Source organism: Columba livia, chromosome 2 (assembly GCF_036013475.1).
Source record: "Columba livia isolate bColLiv1 breed racing homer chromosome 2, bColLiv1.pat.W.v2, whole genome shotgun sequence".
In the NCBI taxonomy this organism is placed as follows: Eukaryota; Metazoa; Chordata; class Aves; order Columbiformes; family Columbidae; genus Columba; species Columba livia.
In genome coordinates, this window is record NC_088603.1 from 123,369,352 (window position 1) to 123,392,052 (window position 22,701).

The 22,701-nt window shown below is 40.7% G+C and overlaps 2 protein-coding genes across 4 annotated transcripts in view; one reads left to right on the top strand and one right to left on the bottom strand.

Moving 5' to 3' along the window:
- Positions 1-2,613, bottom strand: part of TOX (thymocyte selection associated high mobility group box) — a 217,646-nt gene extending 215,033 nt beyond the window's left edge. Inside the window, exon 1 of one of the 3 annotated variants that reach the window (XM_005506487.4) lies at positions 1,868-2,613. In XM_005506487.4, the coding sequence (XP_005506544.1) occupies positions 1,868-1,969 (102 nt within the window). In that variant the 5' untranslated portion in view covers positions 1,970-2,613. Of the gene's footprint in view, positions 1-271; positions 503-1,867 lie in introns of those variants that run through there. The other 2 variants (XM_065053618.1, XM_021292927.2) reach the window with 2 other exon arrangements.
- Positions 417-1,990, top strand: LOC135578638 (serine/arginine repetitive matrix protein 1-like). Its single transcript, XM_065053619.1, has 2 exons — positions 417-840; positions 1,481-1,990. The coding sequence occupies exons 1-2, from the start codon at positions 533-535 to the stop codon at positions 1,833-1,835; spliced, it is 663 nt and encodes a 220-aa protein (XP_064909691.1). The 5' UTR covers positions 417-532; the 3' UTR covers positions 1,836-1,990.
- Positions 2,614-22,701: the final 20,088 nt, after the last annotated feature.

A 22,701-nucleotide genomic window follows, 5' to 3' on the forward strand; every position in this document is an offset into this window, starting at 1 on the left:
GCCCAAGCTTCTCACTTGGCAACACATTATGGTTACATATTACAAAAACTGACAATAGAGAAAATAACGGCAAGCCACAGATCAAAGGTAGCAGTAGCCTCATGATTACTCGGAGCACTTAACAAAAAAATAATGCACACATACAGGCTCCTACACATCTGGACTCTTCCTGCTGAACAAAGTTCACTCCTGGCACAAACCTGCGATCTATAGGGCAGGTTTGCCAGATGCTACAAAATACAGTTACTTAAAACACGGCTAACAGTCATACCTCTGGGATCTCTCTTGAAATATCCTTAGGCATCCACCACAAAAGGCCAGATTTATCCCTGAATTCTATAACTCCATTGAGTGTATGTGAAATGCAGCCAGGATGGATTTGGTCCTTTCTGTTGTGATTGGTAGATGAGACCATGTGGGAAATCTTTCCCGAAAACTGAGAGGGCTTCACCCCGGCGCTGCAGCCTCCGCGCTGCAGCCGCAGCCACACGCGATTTCTCTGCTTATCGCCGAATCGAGGCAGCTGCCCGGAATGAAAGACACGGCTCTGAGCATCTCTGTGACACGTGAGGCCGGCACGACAATGGCCCAGCACGGAACCAGGCGGCCGGGCCGGGCCGGGGAGGGGCCGGGTGGGGCGGCTCGCCCCGCGCCGCTGCCCCTCCGCACCCGCCACCGTGTCCCGCCACCGCGTCCCGCCACCGCGGACCCGCCGCCACCCTGCGCACCCGCGGCCAGCCCCTGCGGGACGCTGCGCACGGCGGAGTTGACCGCGCTGCGAACAACATCTGCTGCAGCCCGCCACAGACTTCCAGGGCAGGTTCCTAAACAAACGCACAGGTTTGAACGCAGCTTTCTCCCCCAGGCGGGGGTGTGTGCTCAAGAAGTGCTCCGGGTAACTCGCACTTCCTGGTTATTTGCTATGGCCAGCGTTTTATTCATGTGCAAAGCCCATTCCGTAACAGCAGAGAAAGTGCGGCTCATGCATAAAGTACCAGCTGGCTCGGGCCACAGAGGCAGTGACAATGCACGAGCCCCAGCCCCCTTGCTCGGCACCAAAAGTAATGCTAAGTGGTCCGGGACCGCAGCACCAAACTCTCGTAACCAAACCCGGGATCTGGGCTAGCGCGAGCCTCCTCTGCAGTTCCTTCTTCCCCGGGCTCGGGCACCTAGAACTTGGCTCTGGTCTGGTACTGACCCTGTTTGCAGCGGTTTAATCAAGTTACAGAGAAATTGGTAAGGCAGTTGCCCAGCTGGGACAAAGTCAAACCCCTGTTCTGAACCGACTTGTCACCTTTATACACCCTTATTATACGTATAGAGACGTGTGTACATACAAATATATATGTCACATACACATAAACACACCAACGTGATCCCGGCACCGCCAAGTACCGCTTTGACACATGAACTGCAGGGTACGTGGCGAGGCAGAGAGTTTCTGCCGGTTTGTAGCGGGCGCGATCTTTCTCATTAACAGGAGCCCTGGAAATTCAAGTCCTCCGCATCAACATCCTCGTCCACGCTGTTTCTCCGAAAGGGAAGATGTTATGGAAAATGCCTCCCCCACCCCCCCTACCTCCCCCCCACCTCCGCTCCAGCCGCCCGCCCCCAAACTACTCCGGGGTTTTAATTTGGGGTGCCTGCAGGGGAGCCGGTGTGTGTCCCGGCGGCACCTCTCCGCGGCGGGCGACACTGCGCTCCCCGAACCCCAAACCCCGGGCAAGTGCCGCTGCCCTCTTGCCTCGCCGGTCAACTTGGTGCGCGGCTCGCCAAAGCGCAGCGCCCGCTCATGCAACGCGCCGCGACAACAGCACAATCGACAGCACAGATAAAAACACCTCGGACGACACAAAACACGAGTCACCTTGTTGCAATAGTAGGGGTCCAGGCAGGGGGAAGGTCCCAAACAAGGCGTATCAGGAGCGGCTGCAGGCTGAGGAGATGGTGAATAAAATCTTACGTCCATTTCACTAAAACATCAAGCAAACTCCTTTTCTTTTTGTCGTTAATGTTGGTGCAAAAAGGGGTGTGTGTGAGAGTGTGTGTGTGTGTGAGGGGAGAGGGGGGACACAACAAGACTGAGAAGAATTAAAAAAAGAGGTGCCTGACTTCAGTAGTCAAAGAAACACCTTCCCTGCCTCACATCCGTTTGTGGTTTGTAGAGAGAGGAGAGAGGAAAAAAAAAAAAAAAATCTCTTCCAAAAAAGCACCGGTCTGCAGATGTCTGCGAGAGAATCAACAAACCCTCCTTCTTCTACGGCAGGGCAGGTAACTTCGAGTACTTATTGTTTCCCCCACGCCTCGGCACCGGGGCGCTCGCTCCGTGTGTGCCGCTCTTTATGGGAGTCTCGGAGTTGGTTCGCTTCTCCCTCCCTCCCTCTCGCTCGCTCCCTCTACCCCTCTGTTCTTTCCCCCTTCTTATTTATTATTATTACTATTATTGTTATTATTTATTTGATTTGTTTTGGCGGCGGTGTATTTTAGTTGCCCTCCACCGTGAGGAGCGGGATCGGGGGGGAAGGCGGCGGCGGGAGCCGGGGCCCCCGCGCACCCCCGGGGGGAGCGGCGAGGCAAGTCCGCCCGCGCCGGAATGGCCGCCCCGCACCGCCCGGCTCTCTCGCCTCGGCACGGCTCGGCTCGGCTCGGCACGGCTCGGCACAGCTCAGCGGGCGGCAGCGGGGGACAGGGCGAGCTCCCCCGGCGGAGTCGCTGCTCCGAGTGAGCTTCACACAAAGGAGCCGGCGGGGGAAGAGCCATTTGTGGCCGCCGGAGACGGGCTGGGAGTCGCGGAGAGGGGGCGCTGCCGCGCCCGCCATCCTGCCGCCGTCCCCGCCCTCTCCCACCCGCCTTCTCTGCCCGGCCCCCCGGCGCCGCCCGGCCCCCCGCCGGTTACTATGGCACCCCCCCGGCGGCCTGGAGCTGCGGCCGCCTCGTCACAGCCCGGCCCGGCCCATGGGCCGCGGGCAGGCGGGAAGGCAGGGTGGCACTGGCGGCTTGGGAGCCACGGGCTCTGGGCCTTGCACTCCACGATGGGTTGGCCGCAGGCTGCCAGTGTGGGCAGGGGCATGTCCCTTGGGCTTCCTTTGTGAGAGTTCCCTGGCCCATCTCCACATCCATTTTGCAAAGGTCAGATCAGGCGCCCAGTGCCCCTGGCTTCCCTGTGAGGTTGACCAGGGTGAAGCCGCAAGTGGGACCTGGCAGGTTAGGCAAGCCTTTTGTCTTCTGTCCCAGCGGCATGGTGGCAGAAACAAACTGTGATCCATGAGCACGCCTCAGAAACTTGGAAGCAAGTAGTAAGTGAAATCACCTGTCAGCTGGGGTCTGCCTTGTTAGCTCACAGTGCTTGGGCCTGGCCTTGCCGTGGGCAGTACGGACCCCAGGCACAGCTTTCTCCACAGCAGGGTGGAGGGGGGAGACTGGAGGGGATGGGCAAACTGAGAGATGAAGAAGGAAGGGGAAGAGCATGGAGCAGGGAAAATGAAGAGGAGGAAGTCAGGTGCAAACCAGGGTGCTGACAAAAGAAAGCTGGGAAACCAATGGGATGCAGGAAGGGGACTGACAAGCAAAACAAGGTTTAATGTGCAAAAACAATGAAAGAAAGGGTGACTTCGAGACACCGTGAGCAATCCCACTGGGTTTCCTGCTGAGTCTCTGGTAGTTTTAATCAGGACAGAAAGGATGGAAGAGGAAAGATACGGGAAAGACACTATACTAAGCTTAGATAGTGCCATACGGAGGCATTAAGTATTAAAAGAAAGGAATGCCGTACCCTCTTTAAATTAAAAAAAAAAAAAAAAAGTGCCACACAGATAAACTGAGATGAGAATGAACAGGAATGGTTACATTTATCAAATACTCCTTAACATTTCTGTCACAAAACAGTCGGAATCTAAAGAACTTTTAAGAAGATTTGTAATGCACATTGTGACACAGAACTGTCTTCTAGTCACTGAAAAAAAAATCCAGAATAAAGATTTCAGGGGGACTCAGTATTAAGGAGAAGCAAATCACAAATTTAGGTGAAGAAATCACTGTTTGTGTGAGGATCTGTAATCTGTACCTCAGATACCTTGATGTTGCAAAGAATCCTTCAAGATAGTGATAAGTCATGGCTTTCTTCTGTGTCTAACAACCTGCTTTCAGTAAAGCTTAATTATCTGGAAAAAAATACATAAGTAATGTAAACAAAACTCTAGAGAGAAAACAGGTTTGAAGCAATATTCCTGTTCAAGATTATTTGATATAAAATATCTCTGAAGATTCTTAGTTGACAGTTCAACATAATTTAAGTCTGATGGCAATGTTTTCCTTAAACAGGCAATTGCAAAAGGATCTCAGTTGCTTTCTTTTTAATAATGTTTGAAACCCGTATGGCTTTGGAGAAAAGCTTGAAAACATGACCCAGAAAAAGCTCCACATAGCAAAGGAAAAGACATTAACATATACTTTTTTTTTTTTTTAATCTCATGATTTTTTGGTGTCTGACTCATTATTTTGCATGTTTGGGAATAGACATTTTGAAAGTTAAGAATTCCTAAAAAAGATTTTCCTTTGCAAGAAATGTACTTGACGCTTGACAGATATATCACTGCTGCAAGTGGCTGATATGTGGACCATAATTTGACAAAGTGAATGGGAGACAGATTGCAAGCTCTGTATTGAAAAGCTGCTGTTGAGAAACTTGTTATTCATGGACCGTGGGTTAGTTTTCAGGCTGTTGTGGAGAAAGGTGGTGGAGATACGCTGATTCTGAAAGAGTTTTATTGCCTCAGCAGCTGGTGTATGCAGGTGCATACAGGTGTGTGCAGGTACAGCAATGCTAGTGCATGGCTGGAGTTATCAATACCAGAATGCCCAGAATATCCAATGATAAAAAGTAGCTTTTTATTTCTATGAAATATTACTGACTATTGCATTAAGAAAAAGGCTTCTAGTTCCTAGGAGTCTGTAGGAGTTTACAACTATACCATTAGCTTTGCGCAGCACTTAGTTATTTTCAGTACTTAATGATGCAGGCCCTGAGAGGTTATAAAATTTTTGCTGCTACTTACAGAGATGATTTAATCATTGAGATGGTAAAAACACCTGAGATTTTTGACAGTTATGTGTGCAGTTTGTAAAAATTAAAAAGCTATATATGTTAATCCGTTAAGTGTTCTTTTGTTTTGTAGAGGACATTTTCTCTGGGGTTTTCAGGATAATGCATTTGTGGAAACAGGAAGAGAAAATGTTAATACTATTGTAGATTTTACCTCTATGGATGGAGAAAGCAAGGTCCTTTCCAGGATAATTCAATGATATATCAAACTTGACTACTTTAGCTCATGTTAAGTGCATTTTCGAGAAAAAAAAAAAAAGTTGCAACAGATGAAAAAGCATGAACCAGTTTTCAGAAGCCTAAAAGGAAGGATCATCTGTTCAGAAGGGCACTGAGTTTTTAGAACCATTCAGCATTCAGGTGAATGTCTCCAAAATTGTCTTGAAAGAGGTTCCTATACTACCATAGAAGAAGAGTATCATTGCTTTTCTCATATAAATAGGAACAAAAGAGAACAGTATCTACTGAGTTGTTTTAAATGCTGTCTGCTGGAGTGAGACTACATACTGTGAGTATTCCCCATGCCATGGAGAACTCATATAACATTCCTTGCCAAACAGTGTTGGGGATGCAAGACTGGAGACCCGAGGAGGTCATTAAATAGTCAAACCACAAATGGATCAGCAACTCCTTTGAGCTGAAAACAGGTGGAGGTAGAGACACGAGAGCAAGGGTTGTGGGGAAGTATTGCATATGCTTGCCCTCAGTTTGGGCTGTCACACCTAGAGCCATCATTGGAGGAAAAGTACTGGCAGGGCAGACTCCCAGTCTGAACCAGTCCAACCATTTGCATATTCTCATGGAGACTTTGCAATGACCAGACCAGCAGAATTAAAAGAAACAAGTAAGTATGTCCAAGATGACAGGTCATTTTCTTGTCTGCCCTAATGTCTCACCCAGCCACTCCATGTAGCATATTGGGGGCCATCAGTTGGCATAAATCATGTTCTCAGCCACAGGGAGGTAAAAGCATCTTAGTTTTAAAAAAAATCTAGCCCAACATATTTTTTTTTTAATCTCACATGTCTACACCCAGTTTTATTTGGGATCTCCAAGCAAAGATATCTGATCATCTATTGTAAAGAGAAGATTTATTGATTTTCCTAGGAAGAAGGAAATGTGGGACTGTGATGATGGCTTAGTATTTATTATACATAGGTAACACAAGATCCTTTCAATGAGGTTGGCTCTTACTTAAAGAAAAGTTGCATCCTACATATTTAAGAACGGCTGGATTGGAAAATCACTCAGCCTCTTGTTTTGTGTGCTGTACTTTGGGAGCCAGGAGGGCCGGGTAAGCTAAAAGGCGAGCCATGTGGTTTTGCTGAGAAAACACCTGCTGCTGAAATTTTTGCTTTACTTACTGATGCACAGGATGATTTACCTTTCAGAACAAAGCTCAATGCTCATCATCTTCTATAGAGCAGTTAATTAAATAATAATAGGATGAAGGGTCTATCCCTTTTGTGTGGGTGTCCTGTTTCTTGTCCTTAAACTAAGTATGACACTTGGATCTGGGAAAATGCAAAAGATAATGATATTAAGATTACAGAATATTTAAAACAAAGTCATTAGTCTGGCCTTTTCATCAGAATGAACTCAAATCCTTTAAGAAATTGGTTCATTTTAAGTGTTGTTGGCATTCTGGATGTGCACTCAGAAGTGAACATAAATCAGTGTATTTAAACAGAAACATTTGCAACATGGTATCAAAGCTTAATAGTGATGATATATGTTTCAGAGTATTTAAACAGTTTGTAATGCTACCTAATAGTATGTCAAATCAAGTGTTGTCAAACACTTTTTTTCTTATTTTGTCAAACACTATTTTTCTTATTTTAGCCACTGCTCCCATCTTGTTCAATTCCTTTGTGGTGAAAATGACCAGCCCCAAATTATCACACTTGCAGGGAAACAAATCGTTCTCATTTCTGTAAGGAAGTGAAGATCACTTCTAAATAGCTAAGGAAAGCCCCTGACTTCTTCCCTTTGTTACAAAGCAAGGAGAAAACCTGAGTATTGCTAGACCTCCTCATTCCAAACAAATGATACACTGCCAATTTAACATATAGAGGATGAATAGACACATGGGCTGAACCTGAACTGTGTTTGCATCTCACTCAAAGGTTCTTATACACTCATCTGGCGTTGCCTACAGTAGGAATTAAGCACACAACATCTCACAGAATCAAGATCTTAAATAACCATGAGAGAAGTATAAAAGTGTTAAATTCACCTTGCATGTTTGCAGCTTCAATCCAGTCCCATATGCTTCAAAGACACTGCCAGCTGCTTCAGTTCAAGTTACCAAATTAAATGTGGCCTTGCAGACATACAAAAGGTAGGCCAGTCTTGAAAGAAAATGTTGCACTGGGCCTTAGAACCAAATCATTTCTCATGGTCAGAGAAACAAAGGGAAATACGAAGTTCCTTTTTTCCCCTCTTCCTATATTTCCTATCTTATCAAGTGATTTTGTGTGAGATACACTGTCCACATGGTATGCAGGAAGGCTCAAAAATACATCACAGTATGTTATATGCGAGTTCTCAGTTGCAAGATATACCCAAGTGTTAAGGTTGCCAATTTTCCACTCTTCCACTTATCTTGTTAAATCAATTGTGAAACAGCTAGAAGTATAAGGGATCAGAAATTTTTGGTTTTGTGCTGTTTTTTTCTGAAGTGTACTGGAGAACTGTACTGCAGTTTCAGGAGCTTAGAATTTTTTGAAGAAAAAAAGTGTTTTCGACAATTTATTTTGCAAATAAAATACCTGGGTAAAGGCATTTTGTTTTTACTTCCAAAAAGTGAGGACCCATGAAAGTTATATAAATGTTATCTGGGAATTGCATCATATACAGGTGTCTCGAGAACAAGTCTGTACAAATGTATGATACCATTAAAAATAACCATCTATATTTGCGGATATTTTACAAATTTACGTGTTATCAGCTGAATGTGTCAGCTGAATAGTAAGGAAAAAGGAAAGGCAGAACAGAGGACGAGTCACAAGCACATAGGTGACAACATGAGGACTAGTCTGTGTCACCAGTTTTTCCATAGCACTGAAAAGGGGTTTCTCATCCACCAGGACATGCTAAGCAGATGATTAACCGATTTTCAGTTCAGAACAATGATGTCATCACTGTCCTTTTTCATAAAACTCCTAAATAGAGCTGAATTGCCCCTGCATGAGCTCTCCTGGTATGAGATCTTTACAGGCATACTTGAAACCTCTTTTCTTCTATGTTCTGCTGTCTCATCTGGCTCAGATGTCTTTTGCTGGAGAACACTTTTCATTGTCCTTTATATTCGCAAGGTCCCTGTGAAGCAATACCTTGGATGTTTCTTGAAGCTCCAAGCAAGGTGGCTCTTTCAACAGGAGACTCCCACCCCGTTATGTAAAAAACTAGTCTATGTACCTTCTTTTACATGCTTTTAATTAGTGCTTCTAGCCCAGAATTATGGATGCTAATAGAGAGAGATGCAGACTCTGTTCTGCCTGAGTAAATATAAATATAGCAGAGAGTTCACAGAATAAAAAAATATTTTTAGGGCTAGAAAGTATTACAGCTTATCCTTTTTTTATTTTATTTTTTTTTTATTTTTTTTTTTTAATTTTTATTTTTTCTAACTAAAGCGTGTAAAAAGCAAATTGACTTGCTTGAATTTAATCTGCTTCCCTAGGGGACTTATGGTTACCATCAGAAAAGTGCCACACAAGGGGGCACAGTTGGCATTTGAAGTGCAGAAGGTCAGGACTGAGGCGTAGTAAAACTATGCTGGGAGTTTCCATCAGAGCTTCCTCTTGTAGCAAATAAATCCAGTCTCATTCACACTTGATAGGCTGCTACAGATACATCATTCACATGCCATCCACCATCGTTTTTTAAGGGGTGTGATAAATTGTTAGATTGCTGGCTTGAGAACAAAATTTCCTTCTTTGTTGAGATTTCAGCATTTTTCTGCTGCATCTTCAGGAACTTCAGACCACCTTTCTTCTAACTACGTGGTTCTTTTCTCAATGGAACTGTCACCCTCAAATCTAATAAAAACTCTCTGTCATCCTTTTCTGAGCTTTCTAGTTTGACAGTTTCGTGTCATAGCTTTGTTCCACAATAAAGAATAAAAAATCTCGAGTCCTTGGAAAACTATAAGTGATAGAGTCAGAATTTACGGAACATATCACAACAGGTCTGACTGACCTTGGCAGCAATAGGAGATCACCATTCCTCATGGATGAGCTACTCCTGAATGTCTGCCCTTTATGCTGTATAAGGCAGAAATACCTTTTCTGGATCAAGGCTGCTACTTTCTGCTTCTTTTATTGTTTAACAGAGATTGTCTGTTATAGGGACATGTTTAATATTGTCTATTTAAAGCATATCTTCACTTCTATTAATTCATGAAATCCTGTGTCTTGTTCTATGGTATGTTAAGATAAACATACATCATGTTCTTATTTTAAAGTCGTATACTATTTTGTTGAGGATTTTGTATGTTTTGCTTTTTTTTTTCACTGTCAAACTGCAAAGATTAACGTTTGTATATACCCTCCAAACTGTCTGTTTTTACTGTGGTTACCAGCATGCAATCCACACTGTTTTCTTATTGGAATGGTCCTTGTTATGTATTTTTTAGCAGTTTACAGAAATGTCAGTTGAAGGTAATGAATAGTCAGTATTGATTGTTCGTCTTTAAAAACAGACACTTCAGTAGCGTGTGTAAGTACAGCAGACTTGAACACGCATGTTAATCTGATGCTATGAAGCAAGTGGAGGGGAAGACCCAAGCCACATTTGAAATCATCAACTTCTAACTCTGTTGAATGCATGTAGATTTATAAGAGCTGCATAGAGACAGTTGTCTGACTGCATAATGCACTAGCAATAATTAAGGGAAAACAAGGAATAACTAGAATTAGAAGATAGTAAGGAGAAACTCGGACTTGTTCGCAGTTGTAGTACATAGGAAAAAAATACTTATCCTTCTAAGATACCCTTCCCCCTCCCTGCAGTGGAATTTCCCTGCTTTGAAGTTACCTTGAGAAGACACAATTTGCAACTTGCCCAAGAGGTCAGCAGGCCCAAACTACTGTACCACAGGTGGTTTCAAAGCTGAAAGTCATCGCAGGAGAATGGTCTGCAAGTGTCTGTCTTTCTTTTGAATAAAGTGTGACCTCCATAGGTTGCTTTTGTATTCAGGAGAAGGAGACAAAGTCCATCATGGAAGAAGGTCCTATATAATGTTGTGGCACAATATCTTAGTTCAGTGTCAACTGCAAGGTTCCCATTCAGTTCACCGGAGAAATATGTAATGGCTATTTACATATGTGTAAGTAGAACTGTGGTGGGAAGGGGAGAGACCTGAAGAATGCTTGTGCTTGGTGAGAGTCGTGCATGTTCTACATCTACCTGCCTGTCTCTCAGTTATGTGTTCAAAGAAAGAAGAAAAAGGAAACAAACAAACAAACAAAAAAAGCCAGTCACCAACAGAAACAATTATTTACTTTTGGTTTATTTTTCTAATTTTTATGTTTCTACAAGCATTCAAAAAATGAAACTATTAAAAACAACCAAACCAAAATGAAAGGAACAACAATGAAAATCCAGGGCAGAATTTAACTTGGGCCCACAGAGAGACTGCAAACTGAAAGAACCTCAAAGTAGAAAGTACCTTTAAGGAGAAATGTACCATAAAGAAGAGGTTTAAGGAATCGGAGCACAAGTGCTTTGTGCTACAGTGCCTAGCCACACTGAGGAACATAAAGGGTAGGGAGACACAATATTTCTGAATTTCCATGTCTTTGTGGGTTTAAGTCAGACCCTTAACCTTATTTGAATATAGTATTTTTGTAGTTTAATATATTTCATACAGAATGTATAAAGGAAGATTTAATAACTGTCTCTTAGCTGTGGTTTATCTCTACCTCAGAGAAAGACAAAATGAGTTTCTAGTGAAATGGCTGAAAGAGCATACACAGTAAGTCTTCTATCAAATTATTTCCAGTCTTGCTGATTTGTAAAAGATCTTTTGGAAAGATTCTGTCTTTCTATGTAGAATGTTAAAATTTGATTCTGTGCCCAAAATTTATAAAAGGAACTACAAATAACCAGTGAAAGTCTAGCTTGCCACCTTCTGCTTTTTAAAACTCCTGAGACTGCTAGGTATCACATGGAGTTTGTGCTAGAGTTTAACCCAAGTTTTTCCCTCAAAAAATAAAATTGTATTCTGGCTGTAACAGCAATTAAATATCTTGGAATAAACTAATCAAATCCCCAAGCTTCTGTGCTTTTTGTTTCTCTCTTTCAGATATGCATCACAGATAAAGGACTAACTTCATGAACACACTCTTAGGGTAGTAAGGACACAAAATGAACAATACTTATGTAATTAGTCAGTAGACACAAATGTTCCAAGATAAGATCTTCTGAAGTATCATAGCAGAAACATAAATCGAATACTTAATGTTGCTGTTGTCAACTATTCAAAATGGAAATGTTCCTGCAGCATTTCACATTCTCCGGGTGGTTTTGCACCAGATTAAGGTGCTCTTGGGGACTGGGATTCCACGAGGGCAGTTAACAATTTTCCTCCTGCCACAGAAGCAGACTAGCCCACTGGCACAATTTAAAGCAACAAAATCAGGCTGGGCCCACAGGCGTGTGTTTGCTCTGCTTCCCCAGCCTTCTGCCTGTCTCCCATGGTATAAGGGCATCTCTTAGCTTTGAGTGTGACTGTGCTGCAAGGGTTATTCAAATTGTAATAGAAGGAGTTTCCCAACACTCCGACAAAAACTTTTGAGGATGGTAAACTTGAGTTGAGTGCCCATCCAGAGGTATAAACTAGCAGTGTTAATGCAATCAGTCTCATGGGATCACTGTTGCTGAAAACTGGGCTATAGCACATGGGTGATACTGTGTGCATTCCAGCAGCTTCCCAAAGTGCTCTCCATGCACACCCAAAAAAGCCAGACAAATTCTCCCATAGCCTAATAGGAAGAGATTTGTAGAGGTGCACACGTTGTCACATGCAAATTAATTATTAGCCTGCTTGCAAGTCAGCAGCTAGTGTGGGCACAGTATCCAGCTGTAGGGTATTATTGCTAGTTCTGCTTTGGAAACATACTCAAATATGCCTCTGTGCCATCTGGTGTTTCTGGTTCTGGAGAATCTTTGTCTTTGTTTGTCTTCCTTGAACACTCAAAATCAAGTGCCCAGGTCTACTTTTTTCTTTTGTAAAGTTTGATTCATTTGGCAGTTTTTGTTCTTAGCATATCAAAGGTGTGGTTTTGCTGTCAGCTTCAGCAAATGTAAATCTGTGCTGCTGCTGAAAATGGAGGCAGAGCTCTCCTTTCCTCCCTCCTCCAGCTGCATCTTTCTGCTGCCTCCCAGGGGAGGATGAGGATGCTCGTGGCTGCACAGTCAGCTGTGTCAGGAGCCATCTGAAAATCAGCATGTGGCTCAGATCTCAGGTGGATCGTTCTGGGTTTTTTAATCCAGCTGACTCTGGGGCACCATGAGAACTGGTGATGAAACAGGAGAAGAGTATTCACCCTGGTCTGAGACAAGGAGGGAGGGCATGGGGGAGAGACCGGGCCTGCCTCTTGGCACAGTCTATACTTAGGTTAGCTTAAGCCAATAATGAAACTGCACTTAGGAGTTGTCTTGCTAAACTCAGAGGTGAAACATGCTTCTGGTATTAAGGAACACTAAACACTGGAAAATTCCAATCCTTTTTTTTTTTTTCTTTTTTTTTTTTTTTTAAGACTCTATTTCTGTATAGTCTAATATCCTGAGGACTTGAAGCAGGGCCGTCATACAGAAAAATAAATAGGAGTGGGTATAGAGTGGAAACAGTGGCAAGAGCTAGGCAGCTCATGTAGATCTGGTCACTAGTTTTCCCTAAAATGTTATTGGTGGGGACAATGTTTAAAACACTCTTAAACACATCAAAAATTATCCAAAAGGCACACACAGTTCCTAAGCTTTGGTTACAATGAAAACTCATAGAAGTAAATTTGCTAATTTCTGTTTCTTTTTTGTTGATTCCATCCCTCTTCCTACAATTCCTACCTACCCAGTAGGGCCCATGAAACCTGTGGTACTGGAGATGAAGTGAATCCTCTGAGTTATATTAGCATGTGAGTTGGGAAGGGAGCAGGGGGACTGTGAGGGGAAGGGAGGGGGAATGGGGGAAACAGATGGATCCTAGATTATGCTGCAGTTGAGACTGAAATAAAACTTCACCTTAAAATGGGGTGGCTGCTGCTTCTATGAAACTCTTGGGGGTAATTCATCTGCCACTTGATAAATTGGCAAGGTTTCTTTCCAGGTTCTCTCCTCTATTCTCCTTCATGCTTTTTATGTGTATACATGTATGTGAGGTATGTGTATGCAATTTTCAAGATGCCTGGCCCCTTTTTTCTCCTTGGCTAACTTCAGAAATAGAGCTGTCAGGATGATTCCAGCATTTGGAGCCATATTCTTTCTGACAGAATATAACTCTTCTCCACAGTTTTCCTTTTTTATGGCCTGAAGTCAATGGGAATATTCAATGCAACCTAAGGTCAGGTTCTTGAATTTTAACACAATTTCCCATGAGAACTAGAAGAACGAAAATTCCTTTAAGACAGGGAATGAAAAGTGGGGCAGCAATATAAGGGGTAAAAACTTGTTATGTGGCTTTAAAAAAGCAACTGGAAGAGGGCTCAGATCTGGGGGGGATGAGCTTCATTTAATCTGTCCAGGAATTTGACACCAGTCACTGTGTTATCAGTCATTTGTACAAAAGGGCTGAACTCTCACAGCAACCGGCCATAGTGGCTGTCCTGAACTACAGTAGGTCAGCTGCAAGAAGGTACATCAAATTAAGTAATATCACAAATGTGTTGAAATATATAGAGTCATATGAACCTATATGACATGGAAAGATTTTTAACTATGCCGTTAACAATGGGCTATACAGGAATACAACCACCAATTTCTTGTCGAGTCCTTTAAAATATAGAAAAAGAGTCAGTTATGAGGCAGACAGATTTGGCTAGTTCCCTTCTAGCTGATCATGTTATTATTTTGATATCTTGGGAAGCAGAGATTGTCAACACTTGAGTCAACAAAGAGTTTCATAACCCTGAAAAGAAATGGTGATGTTCATTTATTTTCCACAAAGGAAGGCTTCATGCCTGTGCCCACCTTCAGGGAGTGGAAATTCACGGGGACCTAGTTTTTATCTAAGGAAAGTTTTCCATATAGAAAGTGGAAATTTTAGATGTCTCTGATATCAGTTGAACTTTGAAAAATCTAAATTCTCTTGTTCCACATATTTCTGTTGTCAGGAATCTTGGGTTTTGCATTAGTGAAATAGGATGAGAATGAAGGTGCTGCTATTTACAAACTCTTTGAAGGTGTGAGGTGCTGTATATATAGAAATCATCACTTTTATTTGGCTTTGGATGTGCTAAAAATGCATTGCACTTCATTGGTGGTACAAGTTTATGTTGATCAATGAATAATCTAAATATTACACTTAGAGAATATTTTACTATGTATGGTACATTAAGAAAAACAAAATATGCTTTATTGATGTAATATTTTAAGTTCTTTCACTTCCCCAAATGTCAGCTGTCAAACTTTGTTGTCATCCCTTGTAACAGCTGCAAAGTGAGACTTCTTCCCATTTTTCTACATTTGCAGGGGCTCGCCTTCCAATAATAATCCTGTCTATCTTATCAATTGTTTAAAAACCAAGTTTTAAATTGAAACATCAGCTAAGAATTATATTTTAACTGTGATGCAGCATTGCAAGGAGTAAGATAAACCCCTCGGATTAACATGTGCTATAGGGAAAAAAAGTAGAAGCAGTTTGGCCCATGGCAAGATGAACTACAAAAAGTGTGGCCTTCTAAATGGTGATCAGTCCAATGACATTTAAGTGTTTTAAGGATAATCTATTCTACAGGATTATATTTACAGTATTGAAAGTGCCTCTGTAGATTTTGCCCCCCCCTCCACTTAATTTTTTTTTAGTCTTTCCATAACAATGCAAGTTATTTCACATTCTGTTTTCAGTCTTCTTCATGTTCCCTTGTCTTGCCTCTCCCACCCTCTCCCCCTCCTTCACACCCTTTCTCTCTTTCTCATATCATCTCAGAGCTGTTAGAAAACATACTGCCTTTTCGTGTGCGATGTTCTTCAGCTTTAGCAATTTTCCATTTCACTTCTTTCTTGTTATACTTTTTCCATGTAATATTTGGGGAGAAAAATCATTCTATTTGAAGGTGAGCCTAATGCACCGTCACAATGGTTTGGCCAAAGTTAGTATTTTCAAATATAGAGTTTATTTAAGGTTTCCTGTGCTTTCCATTTGACTGTTATTAAAGAGGGAGAGGGGTGGTGGGGGGGGAAGGTGTTAACTTTTACCATCAGCAGCAGGTCTATTTTTCACAACTGTCACCATTACTTGTCCCTGGTCTAGTTTGCCACAGCTTGGAAGTTCTGCAGGTTTGCTCACACAACCTGCATCTCATGACAGCACAACTCATTTGTGGAAAGACGTTGGTCTGGACTTAAATGGTGCCATGAGTATGTTTGGGGGGAAGATGAAACCTGAATGAGTTATAAAGGAGGGAAGCAAATTGAATTAAGCACTGCAAAAAATTGTTAAGACAGCTTGGTGTTATGTGGGCAGGTGTGGTTGTCCCAGCTGGTTAGGAGGTAGAACACAAGTGATTTCAAGTACAGTCCAGGGTTTCTGAAGTCAGAGAAGCCTTCTTCAACAGAGCACCTTTACTAGTAGATGCTGTATTTTCAGAGCAAATGAAGACTGGAGGAAACAGTAAGGACTTTCAATTTTACTACTACTTTGTGTATATTAATATAGAAAATATGGCTTTGAATTTAATCCATGACTATTCTGTCCTAGCTAATACTTCCTTACAGTGTAATTAAAGAGGCTATGTAAAAGTGGTCAAAAATGATGATACCACTCTTCTGATCTACAGAGCTGGCAAACACTAAGATACCACAGCATTTAGGCACCATGGTGATGGATGCCTTAGAGATAAATACAAGAGAGACAAACAGAATGAGTCAACGCACTGCCCAATTTGCATAAAAATTTTCATAAAATAACTTGCAGTGTTTGAGAAGGAAAATAAATATTTGGTGTTTAGGTTGCTATGGTGTTGTGACAGTGAAAAAAGAGACAAAAAACAACCAAAAAAACCCCAGCAAAACTATGAACAAATAGTCTGAACTACATAGTGAGTTTACTAACTGGACAATGTCTTCTACATAACAAAGTGAATATGAAAAAATGCTTTAATTATGTAGAGGATAGATGTGATACCAGCTAGGGCAATGAAAGCTTTTCCTGTCCTCTTAGCTTATAAAGCAGATTTTAACCATTGATTTCAAGAAACTCACAGCAAGAGCTGTGAATTCCTGTATTTACTCTGATGAATAAGCTTTACTTTTGTCTTGCTGCTTTGGGCGTGGTGATAGAGCAAGATTCATCAGCCTCTGAGAGCTTTTTCTGCTTTTCCTTTCAGTTGGGATGAACATTTACCCTGTTTCACTGTGCTTCTTTTTGAGTCAGAAACTTTTTTTAATAGATTCTTCAAGCCAAGAGTGATGAATACTTTCCCTTGCATGCTCTTCTAGACTAACATCTGGTTTCGGCAGACCACTTAAACACGTCTAAGTGCATCCTTAAACAGTTTGTTGGGCATATGCCTAGAGGAGGACGGTAGGCACATTAAGGAGGAGGATATTCTTAAGTGCTTTTTTGAATAGGGGCCTAAATGGGAATGAAAAGAGAATTATGTGCCTTGTTTTAATTGGGTGAATTAATTAGCCAAGTATATGTTTCATTTACTGATGCTGTCTTTTGTAGTTATATAACTTTAAAAATTACAGAAAAATGCTTCACCCAAATTTTGTTCAACATATATGTTTTGGTAAGTACAATGGCTCTCTGTATAATTTAGCTGCATAAAGAAAAAAGTGCTTGCTGATAAAAAATAAGTGTTTGCTTCCATTCAGCTAGTAAATGAGCTTGCAATTCTGGAAAAAGGTTTTAGGGGGGGATAAAGAAAACCGAAAATTGACAACTTCATACTAACTTTTTGGAAGGTCCATCAAGGTCTGAGAATTTTGTGCCTTTGCTACAGTGTAATTATTTTTGAATTGATACTCCTGGCTGAGGAGGCAATAACCTATTTTTTTCTGTTAGATATGAATGAATGAGCAAATTTAAGAATGAAGTACCCCAAACACAACAAACATGACATTTTGCAGTTTATAAAAGTATGGCTCTGATAATGCAGCTCAGGGAAGTCACACTCTTTTCTAATAGGTGAATGGCCTGAAAAGTGGAGCTCTGTATCATGATATGGCAAGACTAGTTATTTTATCTAATCTGTAGTCCATTCACTGGGGGCGAGGGTAAGAAATTTAAGGATGACTTTGATCCACCCCTCTTATGAAACTGCCTGGTATTCTTGTAAGCTTCCACATAGAGGTGTGAAGAAAACCCTGAGCAGAAATGATAGCGAAATTAGACATCAGAATTACTCTGGAGTTACTGAAGTTAGGGCTTGGTGGAATAGCCACCTGGAATTATTTTTCTCTGTTTAACTTTTACTGAAAACTCTCTCAAGAACTGTATATTTTTGCCATTATTTTTCCTTGCAGATAACTTTAAATAAAAGGAAACTGTCCCCCAAATGCATACTTATGCAGGCATTTGGAATGCAGTAAGTGTGTTTTCATTATGACTGAGCAATTTCAGCTGCGAGCAACTACATAGCAAAAAGTAGAAAAAAATAAGTACATCTTTGGAGATAAATTAAATTGCAGTACCCAAAGAATTGGGATCTGCCTTTTATAATTTGGACATAACAAAACTGAAATAAATAAAAAAAAAAGTTCAGACTAACTTCTCCACTTTTTTCAAATGCCTCTGTAAAAATGAAATTGAAATGGAGTAGAGGGACTGACATAGCTTACAAATATTTTTCTCTTCATTTTCAACACATAGTCGCTAATGTGTGCTATATGTAAAGACTTTGCCTACAATTCCAAAACCCTTTATAAATGGAATTCAAGAAAAAACAATGGTCTCTCTAGGCAGAAATTATCTTATCCAGGACAGTCATTTGCATAGTGTATATCAGTGCATGTGTGCACATCCATGTCTGTGGATACAATATAGGGAAGCGTTAGGGAAAAGACAATCCTGACAGTGTTATTTGTAAAGTAACACTGCCCATTCATTCCCTGAATGATGTTGCACCATCTAAAACACTAATTGGATTGCACGATTGCATGGGTCTCCAGAGTATTGCATCTCCGCAATAAAATCCCCACAGAGTCATTTATCATGTCAAAGGGTAAGTGATATTTTTTAGGATATTCATCTGGATAGATGAAAAACAAACACTGCAGTTTGGGAATTTAGAGATACATAGGCATGACCTGTGAATGAGTGATCTGCAAGATTACGCACCGAATGCACTTCAAATGGCAACATAAAAGGCATTTCAGTATATGAATATCAGATGTCTGTTTTTAAGTTTGAGATAATCATAGTTCTAGCCAGCCCTCTAGATGCTTCCATAATACAGTATCACAATGGAAGTAAAAAACTGTGGAGTGAGTCCACCAAGGAATAAGGAAGTGGATTTTGCAGTTAGGAGGGTATTATTGTTTTATTAGCCCGTAGCAACCTGCGTTGCAGGCAGACCCGTCTGTCTTTGCTAATGCTGTAATGTACTCATGTTCAGCAGTATTCTTGGCTGAAGTCCAATAAAGATATCTTTGAGGGATCATCATTTTCCTAAATGATATGATTTTTCCAGTGAGGACTTTGGTCTCGAGTCTGCAGAAATCAACACTTGATTGACTTTAAAAGTACTGATAGTGGAGTCCAATGGGAAAGGCCTTTAATTTCCAAAAGCATGTCAGGCTGGACTCTGCACATTTTTATGCTTACTGCTGTAAATACCTATCTTGCCTAATTTCAAAAAAGCCCAAATCACTTACAGGATAAGGCCAGGAAAACTTGTATCCTGAGTGATCAATGTCTGCAGCACAAAGATGTCTTTTTTTGACATCGTCAGAAGAAATGCAATCTTAACCATGCATTAGCCAGACAGACCAGTATCTCCCTCCGTGCATGCCAATTTGACTTAACTGGGTAGATGAAAGGACTTTGAGCAGCCCCTTCCCTTTGATATTTCCAATTTCTTCTAGCTGCACTGACTTTCCATGTGTCATTCCTAGCTCTCCCCAGGACTCATTAAGACATTTTGGTATATAAGTTGCATGCCAGAAATTCTATTAAGTGATGGGCTTGCCTCACCCCAGAAAAGAAATTTTGTTATATTAATTCAAAAAGTGATTATACAGTACATTACTGGAGTGGGGAAGGACTGAAATAGCTCCTTATGCTCATTTTTCAGTATGTGGGTGGACTTTGGTAACTCAAAATGATTCAAAAGTACTGTTACCGAGAATTTGGCAATAGGGAATCCTGAAGACAGAGGCACATCTTAAACCCTCTCATCTTCAGAATTCAAAAGCCTTCCTTACATCCATTTGGGATTGTCTCTTTTTCTGGAATTGCCTCTAATATGTCTTGAAAAAACAGATCACATGAAAAAGCTTGGGAGTTGAAACTAAAAATATTGGGTAGAGTGAGGGGCAAAGGCATTCAGTTTTCTGAAAATATATCCAAAAGAACCTATTTTTAGTCTGTGAGGTCTGCTGCATGTCACCTAATAGCTGAGGGGCAAAGAAGGAGTCAGTTACTCTAAATTCTTCCAGTTGCATACGGAAAGTGACAGACAACTCCAAATTGCCCACACCACCTCTGGTTTACTCAGTCCTTCCCCACCGATTATAAGGGTAGCCAGAAAAAACTAACTTGTCACTTAGGAACCCCGCATTCTAATGTGAATGAATAAAGCAATGAATATTAATAAGTATTAATAAATAATATAAATAAATAGAACTCTGGCCTTAAAAATAATATTTCCTAAGAAATGTTAGTGCTGAAGGGTGGAGAAAAAAGTGCCTATTGGTATTTCCAAAAGATGTTTTACTTCTACTGATTTTAATGGAACTGTGTGAATACTTTGAAATATAATGAGGTTCCCCAGTACCTTTGGAAAGTAGGTCTGCAAACCTGAGTTTCAGTGAAAACAGATAGAATTTAATATATTGAAAGCTAAGCCGTACAAGAAAATAAAAATTTGATGCTTTAGATAGTTCAGTAGCTTTCCAAACTTTAACCTTTGCCCACTCACTTCTCAGGGCAGGGCAACTGGATCTTTGGTTAAATTAGGATGCTTTGGATGGATCATAGGATTTTAGGAAGAATAAAATTACTTATGAAAATAAAAAAAATACATCAATGATAAAACTGCAGGATTAACTGTAAGAACAGAAATTCAAGTTCAGCTAAGAAATTCCTCAACACCTGATTGTTAGAAGTGGGAGAGATAACAAGTGTAGCTGAATTTTTGCCCAGCTGCTTAAATTCTTTTCTTAATTTATACTTTTTATTTAAACATATGAGATCAGGACTGGATTTTTGTTTGACAAAGTATGCCTGCTCTTATGTTACTGCTGTTTCTAAATGGGATGACTTGTTTCTCCCAATATGGAGCTCCACAATTCCATTTTATTGTGCAAAAAAAGTGATCCTTCCTTTGCCGAGAGCTCCTCTGGCATCAAGAGGGTGTAGTGCCAAGGCGTAGAGGCTCCTATAAAGAGCGATTTGCAGGACTCAGCCAGAACTTGCATGTATTTGACTTTCTTGCAGTTGAAATATGCTGTTTATCCTTAAATAACAGCATCACTAATCTTTTAGTTGGGTATTACAGAAAGTGAACAGCGATATGTTCATGATGCACAGGAAATTGTATACTAGCTATTATAGTTATTAATTAACATGTTGGAACACATACATAGCAAACTCTTATGAACTAAACTGGAGAGCATGTTCTCATATAGTGATTTTTTGCTAGATATGTTGGTAACACCTGTATTATTACATAAATAAGCAAATAATATGAGTAGAAATCCTGGTTTTATTACTCATCACTGTTATATAATTTCAGCAGGAATAACTAGCACCTTTTTATCTAAAAAGAGTTGGGTAGAGTTAGAAGTCACTGGAGAACTGATTTTTTTAAATGATAATGAGTATATTTATTGTTACTCTGGTTTTTTTTTCCCTTTTGTCATTTTTAATAGCAATATTATAAGATATCCAGTATCCGATTCAGCAGGATATTTCAACAATAACACAAATCTGTGGCAGAAAAGTGTTACTATTAAAAAAAATTCTTATACATTATGAAGTGCTATTCGTGAATGCAACAGTGGCATGAGAACTCTGAATTACATATAAATATGCCAATAAATCCTGATCTGTCTGTAGAAGTGACATACTCGTTGGTAAAATACACCAGATCTGGGTGCACCATAAAGAGGAAATTAAGTGAGTTCTTTAAGGAGGCCTTTGATAAAGCTTTATTTTATTTTTTATAATAGGGGAAAATGAAATAAATGCTAATGTCCACAATGAATTTAATCATTGAATTCCAAATATGATGAGCTTAAATTTTGCATACCTGATAAACATCTTACTTCTATATTCAGGCATGATCATTAAATTTTTACATAGTTTAGTACTTAATTCATTAGTTCCAGAAGTAGCATTACTGAAATGTTGCTTGGCTAAAGCAGCCCTCCCACTACACCTTCAAAATATTTTTGGTATATTTACCAATACAATAACTTTATGTATTGCTTTCTATTACTGTGATAAAATGTTGGTAAATTTAAGTAGATTGCATTTGCTAAGCATAGAGTATCAATTTTTTGGTTTTCTTTTTTTCAGAATGAAAGAAAAAATCTCTCTTGAATGTACAATGGAAGAAAGTGTTTTTCCAGTTCAGCAGTTTCTGCTGAATTGTAAACAATTGCATTGTTTCAAGAGGAGAGTAGCATGGTCCGTAACTCCGACAGCTAGTAGTAGTTTAGTTTACTGCTTCTACCACCTGCCTTCTGGCTTAATATTGGAAGCAAGAAGCATGCAATTAAGTATGAGGAAATGAAAATAAATGACACTGTTCATTGCACATTACAAAGTGCCTGGCAGAAAGAATGCAGCTTGCCTGGACCTGATGACCCCTGGGGAAAATATGTCTCGTGCCAGGGAAAGCACCAGTGAATCAGATGCTGACCCTGGTTTTATCTGTTATCAAATGCTTTTGTTTCCTTCTGAACAATTTTCTTTTTTTTTTTTTTTTAAATTGGCTTCTGAAAAGCAAGCACATACGAAAGTGAAACATGTACGGCATGCGTAGGGGCTACAGGACACCAAACGTGCAGGGATATTGTCTTAATAATTTATCGAGAAAAGTTACTTGGATTAAATATCTAAGTGGACCAATATGAACTGATTATTGAATTCTGATTCGAGAGGTGAGCAGGTTTTTAAAAGATTAATTCCATCTAAGCAGCAATATTGCTTTGAGTGTAATATTACTGGGTATGTAACTCAAGCGCTCCCCTCTCCTCAGAATCTG

Bases quoted from the DNA above. Each gene is read 5' to 3' on its own strand.
- LOC135578638 (XM_065053619.1), top strand. From the start codon at position 533: ATGAAAGACACGGCTCTGAGCATCTCTGTGACACGTGAGGCCGGCACG. The intron at 841-1,480 runs GTTTGAACGCAG...TCTCATTAACAG, and splicing joins GTTCCTAAACAAACGCACAG to GAGCCCTGGAAATTCAAGTC.